Source organism: Physcomitrium patens, chromosome 15 (assembly GCF_059467195.1).
Source record: "Physcomitrium patens ecotype Gransden chromosome 15, ASM5946719v1, whole genome shotgun sequence".
NCBI classification, from domain to species: domain Eukaryota; kingdom Viridiplantae; phylum Streptophyta; class Bryopsida; order Funariales; family Funariaceae; genus Physcomitrium; species Physcomitrium patens.
Genome location: NC_143424.1, coordinates 6,513,530 through 6,523,000, shown reverse-complemented (window position 1 = coordinate 6,523,000; position 9,471 = coordinate 6,513,530). Strand labels below are relative to the sequence as shown.

At 39.6% G+C, this 9,471-nt stretch overlaps 1 protein-coding gene across 3 annotated transcripts; it reads right to left on the bottom strand.

Annotated features, from left to right (window-relative positions):
• Positions 1–3,907: 3,907 nt before the first annotated feature.
• On the bottom strand, positions 3,908–9,056 carry LOC112292373 (uncharacterized). Of its 3 annotated transcripts, none has more exons than XM_090256321.1 (6): positions 7,633–7,772; positions 7,277–7,453; positions 5,729–7,057; positions 5,423–5,572; positions 5,041–5,196; positions 3,908–4,928 (listed from the first exon to the last, which is right to left on the bottom strand). In XM_090256321.1, exons 3-6 carry the CDS (start codon positions 6,926–6,928, stop codon positions 4,359–4,361), a joined length of 2,076 nt encoding a protein of 691 aa, XP_090112447.1. In that variant the 5' UTR covers positions 6,929–7,057; positions 7,277–7,453; positions 7,633–7,772; the 3' UTR covers positions 3,908–4,358. The 3 variants fall into 3 exon arrangements, with proteins under 3 accessions (XP_090112447.1, XP_090112448.1, XP_024396538.1); XM_090256322.1 differs by having other exon boundaries at positions 7,277–7,362; positions 7,633–7,767; XM_024540770.3 differs by lacking the exon at positions 7,277–7,453 and having other exon boundaries at positions 7,633–9,056.
• Positions 9,057–9,471: the final 415 nt, after the last annotated feature.

Below are 9,471 nucleotides of genomic sequence, written 5' to 3'. Positions count from 1 at the left end.
AAAATGTCGTTTTCAATGCCTCCCAATTGATAAATTGACCTATAGGTTGGCGGTTATACCACTCGAACGCTGTATCTTTTAGTGTTGCTGGCAACCATCTCAGTCAAATGTCTTCTATCCTTCCATTATTGGCTACACACGCCGTCAAGAATTGAGACAAATGTTGATCTAGGTCTGCACCTGGCAAACCACGAAAAGTAGGTAATGGTGCGACACTAGTCGTACGATCGTCCAAGGTACCCATTTGAACTGCAATCGAAACGGCAGGTCCTCCTGCCGCCATTGAATTTTTTGTTCCTTTGAAATTTGTTTTAAAATCATCTCTGCTTTCCCTTATTCTAATTACCGAGCTCTCAGCGGTCCTTGCTTTACTATTATTCTCCGCAAATAGTTTTGTTGGTTGACTTGCAGGTAAAAAAGTCGGATTTTAAAATACGATATAGTTGCCTTTATTGGCGACCAATTCATGCCAATCTGCAGAGCCCCTATTGCTCATTTCAGCGGTACCACCTACTGAAAAATTACCCAATGGAGTACCAAATACTTCTATGCCTCCTTCTCTTTCAGTTAACGGCCTCAAGATTTCTACTGGAATGTTAACAAAATTTCCCGCGAGTGTTCTTGGCAGTTTTTCTAATGGTACATATGACTGCAGAATTAACAGTCTGTCCGGTTCTTGATATGTTTGGATGCGCCGACAAGCTTGCAACCATGGTTTAATCCAATTCTGTCGATGCTTCCTTTTAAGATTACGTTCTTGCTCCTCTCTACGTAAGTTCCTTCCTTGCGCTCTTCCCTGCCTTTCTCTCAACTGATTTAATTTCCTCGATACAATGCTCTCGTTCTTATTAACGATAATCTTTCTTCAAACACTACTGAAATCTTCTTCCATTGCTCATATTCTCACACGTTTGTAATTAATTCCTAACACTCAAAGCTATTATCACTCCTCGGCAGTGGCGCCAAATCATTGCAGTGCACATAATCAATCCAATGCATACAAAAGAACTACAACCAAATCTAGACATTGTTGAAAACCTATACCAAAAATTGACATAAGAGCAAGACAATCAAAAAAAGGTTGACAACCACCTCATCAAAAGATAAGAAAGAGATCTTTTATAGCAACATTACAAATTGTAATAACCTCAAACTAGATTTGATAACCCGACTATGCAAGAATTAGGAACCAAAAAATAAATAAAACATACTACTACTCTATCAACAAAATACACTATGTCCTACCACAAAACAATACTTATGTACTGTGGTTGATCGTTTTACTTATTCCGAAAGGAACCTCCCAGAATAAACCTATATAGGGGAATTCGAACACGAGGAGTGACTAGTTGCTTAAGCGTTCACGTTAGGGTCACACAATTAATTACCTCCAATGTATCGTCTCTATTTCCATTGTCTAAGTACACAAGGAAACTATAATCTCTCCTTTCACCTTATCAATTTCTTCCTTACAACAATTCAGTCATACCAATAACTATTATTTCCACCAATATATCTTCACTCTTATAACCTCCAACTGTAATACCGCAACATCATAGCTTCAGCACACAATTACCCTCATTCCAATTACTGGAATTCTTCACACATAACTACCATTCACATTACAGTGTTTCACACAACCACAGATTCACTCTTTCTGCTGAACTACATTCAGATTTCAGCATTCAATCTCTCTTCTTCTCATTCAATAACATATAATTCCAATCACACTTTCATTCCATGATTCACTTCATAATATTCAGAAACTCTCAATACTCTTATTTCAAAGAACATAACAACAAAAGAAAAGAGGTAGCACCAAGCTTACCCCGGCTCACACTATCACAGTAATGGCCGTTTCTTCCTCTCTCTCATCCTCCTTATCCTACCACGAGATACCAACTACTACATCTCTAATGAAAACTGCTTTTCCTAACTATTCATCCATTTTAACTACTGAACTACCTTTCCAATAGTCATCTATCCCTGTTTACATTATAAACTAAGTATCTACAAATCAGCAAATAACTACTTATTCTACATGCACACATAAATTCCAACAAAAGAATGTCACCAAAGATTAATTACAATCACTCATCTAAACAATTGCAATGCCAACCTTTCAAAAAAATATAGTGATTAAAAAAAATGTCTTATGAAATCCATTGAACTTCTTTCCAAAGTAATAGTAGAATATTTTTTCTATTCTTTGTTAATTTTTATTTATTTATTATTTATTCTATTTTATTTTTTAAGAATTACTAATTACTTATTAAATTCATTTGAATCAAGGATTTTTTATTTACTTTTGTCACATGATGTAAAATTTATATATAAAATATATATATATATATATATATATATATATATATATATATATTATTGAATTAATCTTATATTCATTAAACTAGAAAAAAATATTTATCTTCAAATTCCATATATCAAATTTTATAAAAAATTAATTTTCTAAAATATTGATTTTTTAAAATTTTATTTAAGAATTTTTAGATTAATTTATAAGAAATTATAATTTTAAGCATGATACAAAGACAATATCAATCCAAATCACTTCAAATCAATGCTTAAACAACTTTTATATAGTTTGTTTTGTAATCTAGCTTTTTAATCAATAAAAAATAGCCTTATTTCCTATAGACACATAGGTTTGTTCCACAAAATTTGGTTTTGACCTTGGTTCATAATTAATCCACCATGAGTATTAATCTATAATTTATTTAAGTAGTTTTTTTTTAATTTCTATTCTTTATATCTATCTTAAGATATTTATGATACTATTTTTATTAGTATACTTTTATTTTCTCTTGTATATGGCTTTATAAAAAATATACATATATATATATATATATATATATATAATATATTAGTATATATTATATATACTATATTATATATATATATATATATTATATTAGTACTTATTAATTTTACTATTTTAAAAAAAAATCATCTATATTTTTAAAGTAATTTGATAATATATTTTAAAATAAGTTCTTTCATAATATAATACTTTCTTCTTTCTTTCATTCAATAGCTATGTTGCAACACAACATTAGTTTTGCATATGATAGTGGGTCAAATTGTATCTACTTGCTAATTCTTTTTCTTGCAATTCTTAACACTTTTATAATATTATTATTTCATTTTTTATTAATTTATTCTAATCTAATCATATTCTAATGAAATATTTGATTCTCTTGACTTCTATTAAACTTTCTTCTACTCCTATATAACAAAAAACCTTCAAATTTGGAAAATGTAGATAATATCATTCTATCCTTTTGAATTTGCTTGAGCATGGACCAACTCTTTAGTAAACTGTTTAATTTCAAAGTAGCAATATCTTTTTAATGCACACATATATGCTAATTATTTCTAATTCCTTATGGATCAAATTAATTTCTTGCAAATAATTGCCCAAACCTTTTCCTTTTGGTAATTATAGAGTAGACAACTTTTTCCTAAATACAAGCTTTCTATTTAAGTTTTGTACATCATACAATGTTTGAAGTCTTTTCAAAATTGCTTGAGGTTCAAGAATACCAATTATATGGGAAATAATAGATTATTGTCTGTTTGAGAAATAAAAATGAATAGTTCCAAATGTAGGTAAGTAAGTTTAGAGATAGGAAGTAAGTTTCTAGCAGTGAAGATTCCTCAGAGAATTTTGTTTTCTCAGAAAGTAGCAACTTATTGCCAGTCAACTGTATTCTTGCTTCAAAATTTGCCTTAGACAGGAGAGGTTTGAGTGCAAAATAAATGGTCATGGAGTCAAATTTTAAAAAGGCACTGCTACTTAATATCAGTGTTACCACAAACTACTGACCTCAAACAGATGGGTTGAAAAAATTAACAGTAGCCTTCACACGTTCAAATATACTCACATGCAGATGGAATTTAATTCTTGGTTGTGAAAAGAGACTTGAAAGACATTGCTCATGTCAAGTTACATGCTTCAATTAGACTTGGAGGGAACATCCGTGTTGGGAAACTTCAACCATGTCGACATTAGTAAAGCGTTTACAGGGTTCGTCATCAGTTGAAACAACTGAGAGTGAGAATACAACTTGAACACATTAGTGTTCGTCGGCGAAGAGAGGCGTTCCAGTGGTGAAACTACCAATCATGCATGCTCCAAATGTCTTAGTTTCAGTGACTTCTACCAGGAGAAACAGCCGAAAGAGACATTCACAAGTGTCTGTTGCATGTTATCGTGAAAACAGAGTTTAGTAGTTCTGATCTCTTGAACCGTGGCTCATCGACTTGGGAAAGAGACTGCAATCTCAAGCAATGCGATAAATTGAATTGCTGGAACATGCCATCTTGCATTGGCTGCAAGTCTACATTGCACAAGTGCTGGATCGTAAGCCCTGTCGCACTGCACCTTCCGCAGCAGTTCTGCACTCTCTTTTGGGCCTTTTGGGACTTCTCTCTGGAAATATGATCTCTTTCTCCTTAGGGATCACTTTCTCGGGACATGATTTCTCTGCATTGTCGTTGGCGCAGTTGACACCGGCACCATTGTGAACTGGCACATTAACTGGAGTGCTGGGTTCCTCGAATGCGGTCTCCTTCCTTGACTCTCTTAATTGATCCCCATTATCAAGCTCCTTAACTGCAGAGACGCATGTCGTTTGGTTCTGCTGGTTAAGTGAGTCTTCGCACAGGACAAGCCTTTCTGCCCGCGATTTGTTTGCTTGACCGCCCTCCAAAACCTTGCACGCTGAGTTTACGATCTTAGTCATCGTCTCAGTTGCTTTTTTAGCCGATTGCACCAGTTCAGAGGGCCGATTCTCGTGGATAGTGTTGCTGAGATCAAGGTCGTGTCGACTTGAGTTGTGGTATTTTGAACGCCACCCTCGCGAATATAGGCGCTTGTACAAATCCGCGGTTCTCACCGCCGGAGAATGCTGATAAATCAGTTGTAAACATCAGCCGTTATGAACATGTTAGATTATGTTCTATGCAATTTTACTGAAAAAGTAATTATATGGGGGCAGAAGATTACAATATTTTAATCACCTGGGCAGGAGTCCCGTGCACTAGTTGGTTCATCTCTTGTTGCAATTTGGAAACTTCCGATCGCATATATGCTTCAGTTAACTCCTCCAAACCAGCCCCTTGGCCCACAGCAATTGTGTGCTCTAGCCCGTGGATTGTGCTCTCTAAGCTCCTCACCTGGACTTGTAAAGAGTGCAAATCACATTACGTCCCAAACATGTTGTGAATCTACTTATTTTACAGAGCTAATCATCATGGAAAGTTAACATGGTGAGCGAACACATCCGGACCAAAAAGTTCCATTTTTCTCTATAAAGAATCAAGTATACCATTTTGCACATCTCAATATGTACACAATTAGTGTATTACACAAAATTTAAAAGACTGTCTACAAAAGTCCTACCTTGCGGCCAGGCCAACGCTTCAGACCAAACTTTCTACATGCTTTCTTCAATGTTGTTTGGGAAACTCCAAGCTTTTTGGCAGCCTCGACAACGCTGAGATGAAAGTATGTGGACAAATCCGACAATTTTAAATGATGTGTTCCGACTCCCTGCAATTTTAGTACATCATCAATTCAAGCACAACAGTAACACACTTAACCGTTGGGATACCTGCATGGTAAGAGAAAACTTCTATTTGTAAACACACTATTACACTGGATCAACAAAAACTGAAATACAAGGTGAACCAGAGACTTGGACCTTACCCTCTTGCTCCTTCTGTTCACCAAGAATACTAAATCTGAATGGCCGTTTGGATGCTCGCTATCAACACCATCACTAGAAGGTGCTACTGTGGTGTTCACATTCGCTGATGACGACGATTCATCCTTATCATGCGACCCACTGACAGGTAATTTCACAATTCCAGTGAAATCTTTCGGTGACCCATTCTCAACAATGGTTCCTAAGGCTTCAGGATAATTCTCCTTCTCTGCTGTTGGGCCATTGCATACTTTAGGTGGAGGTATGCTAATGCGAGGATTCGCATTTTTAAGCTGAGAGCAATACTTGTTTTCTCTGCTCGGGGAAAAATTCGTCACATCTACTGCTGGATGCGCTGCCTCCTCTGCAGGTACAAACGCCCTAAGCTGCGACGCCAAAAACTGGGCCAGCAAGGCAATGTTGGTTGTGGCACCATGTGGACAATGCATGTTGACGTTGTTGTTGGGCATCATTGGCAATCGACTGTGCATCGCGGATGCAAACGATTGAAAGCCTCCGTTAGCATTTGGAGTGGACGTTGCAGATCGGTTGCATTGCACTACTCCTGGTATGGTAGGCATAGCACCGCCCCCATAGCCAGCGTGTTGCTGCTGCATTCGTGGGTGGGGATGAGATGAGCTCCTAACAAGCATCTGTGCAAGCTCAGCAGGACTTGGAGTGGGATTGGGAGAGAAATGCGTGGAGGTCCCGTGCCCGTCTCTGCCCCCACACATCATGGCTTTGCCATTAATGTAGTTCATTCTTGAAGTTTCCAATGGGGGCAAGCTTCCTGCCAGCCGCTCAGTGGCATAATCTGCATGGAAGGAGCAAAATCTGTCCTCTTGAAACGATAGAGACGGGGGATCAGCAGGGGGAATAGCAATCTTCAATCCCTGTGTAGAAGGTTCAGTGGCAAGCTTCGAATGGTTACTTCTGTAGGGCGGCTTGTAATGACCTAGGTGCATAAACCTGGGGCCTATTCGTGGAGACTCCGTGCCAATACCGTTTGAGTCTGGAGAGCAGGACGTGGGAGGGAGGTTGTAGTTGTTTATAGCAGTGTCGGATTTACTCTTGGGCTTCTGATGCACACCAAGTAATCTCATAGGTGACGCAGATCCCGAAATTTCGGCATCAAGGCATCCATTGCCACTGAGGGGAGCCTTGGTGGGATTTACAATGGCGACAAGTTGTTTGTTGCCCATGCAAATTATTACGTCACCGAGCGTTGCATCCACGTCGAGATCCTCTGGTTCTGAGCCATCAAGGTACGATAATTGCAAACGCTGGATGGTGTCCTGTTCCTCGATGAACTCAAGCCGCCGAGCATTGCGCTGGTGACCATGAAATTCCAATGCACATTGAGGGATGTTAAGAACTTTCCAGTTCACATTAAAATTGTACGATTACCTTCAATGACCACTTGAAGCAATCATATGATAGCTATTTAAAGATTGGGCCAAGTTAACACCCCGAGTTTTAATGTAGCTGCATTTGACCCACGGTCAGGTCAGAAATTGCCACACACACACACTGATTGCTTGATTACTGACCAATCTGAAATCAAAGCCGCAAGTGTTTCACAGCCAGACGCTCTCCTGAATGCTTTTACTTAAAATCCTTCAAATTTTGAAAAAACCTATTCAACAGCAACGCAACATCTCCAAGAACATCCGATGGAAGTTGTTGCAAAAGTAGTAAGGAGAATGACACCGGTTTGCCCACTCCAACTGTGATCATACAATCAAGCTTCGCATTCACAAGAGACACTCGTATGGCTTGTCACGGTTGATATACCTCACCAACAAGCCTATGACTGCAAATTTATTTCAACTTAAAAGAGAATTTAACGCATGCTCATGAATAGAATAAACAACCACTTTCTCGACATACAGTCCTTAACGCATACCTGTATCGTTGCGGCGAATTCCTGCAGAGTCTCATTCACATGTCGCGCCGAGCTCCACTGGTGCCCCCTCACAGACACCGTGAACTTGACCTTGTCCACTGATCCGAGGACTCCACCGCAACCTCCTCCACCATTTCCAGAAACAATCGGTGGCGGCGTTTGCTGGAGGCTAGCAGCAATCAACCCCGATCCACCTTTGCTACCCTCTGAATCGCGATCCGATCCTTCCATCACCTCTCACCACTAGCTACACCAATGGTCAATACTGCAATCACCTCAACTGGAAGAATGATCCGATCTAACGCGCCATGACGATGATCAACTGTGACGCAGCAAATTCGACAAGGACAATGCGGGGCACTATTGTAGTTGTAAATCCTCAGAATTTCAGCACCTGCCTGCGTGCAGCATCGTGACATCCGCCCCACGCAAATAACACTACCTATACATTAGACTGGACTCGCGTGGGCGGTGGCAAAGGAGCCTTTCGGAGTACGTGCAGCAATATGTTACGTCAGGGTGTACATGGGCGCCGCCATCGCCGCTGTGATCCCCTCGTCCCAGCTCCTGCCTTTTTGGTGGTTGGCTCTTCATGCTCCCTCGCCTCGGGCAGTCTCCTGCATTCTTCCTGCCTCGAACCGAACTCCACTCGACTACGCTTCATCCCTGTAGCTGGAGCGTTCATCTTTGTTGGGCAACTCTTGGCACTCCTAGGATATAGAACGATATCTGCCGCGAATGGAGATGTGGTGGTGGAGCCCTTCTCCAGCGGGCTGTGTAACCGAATTCAGGTTGCTACCACGGTTCGTCTTCCCAAAGGTATGAGCCGCGAGGGCACGTGGAGACGCCATTCCGTTGGGGTAACTCTTAACCACTCTTCGATATCCTCCTGCCGATCTGGTTCTGGTATTAAAACTCCTCTAGTCTGTTTGTCATCCCTCCATTATTTCCCTGGCACACCCATTTTCACTACACAAAATTGTGCAAACCTGTTCTGATGTCCATGCATGCATCTCCACAACGAATGGGCTCTTGCAGTGGCACCATTGTGACTCCAAACCGTTCCCAAACGCCCTGCTCAACTTATCCGTCAATTACATGTTTTGAGTGTAACTGATTGAAGGCAACAAGAGACGTGCATACAATCCAGCTCTTCAGACCCTCATTACCGTTCCAGAATTAGATATTCCAAGTGATGCAGGTCTTCGAGCCGCTACTAAGGCCGAACGACAGAAGGGAACGTTGCCAGTATCAAAGGTGGAAAATACGCAAATTCAAAGTATTAGTTACCGATCTAAATCATACTAATAAGGTCTTCACAGATTAAACGACTGGGTATCCTTTGAACATCTGAATATCCCATCCCTCTGGGCATGTTCAAAAAAACGAAGCCACTCCAACATTCTGCAAATCTTAGACTCGACCCAAATCAACTCATTCAGATATCCACTCCTGGTTTCCTTTTGGAGGAAGAATCTCAAACGACTCTCACATATTTACGCATCTTTAAATAGAACTCATCTGGGGTTGCTTTCATGCACTTGAAAGCAAATTTTACAAAGGTCACTATGCTCATCTAAATATTTGTAACATAGGCGATAATCTCTCGGTATCCATGTTCTCGTTGTCAAAACAAACTAGGAATTCAGCTATATAAGATGCAGCGTGGTATCATAAATTTATGATCATCTTCGGGAATCAAATGCCCCAAGTGGAGACATGCCTTGATGCAAGGTAGAAGTGTGAAAGTGTGCGTGAAAATGAGCACACACGTTGTGGGATTAAGAAACAAACTTTCAGAATTTCAGGTACGGGACAAGTTTTCAATTCTTTCCAATT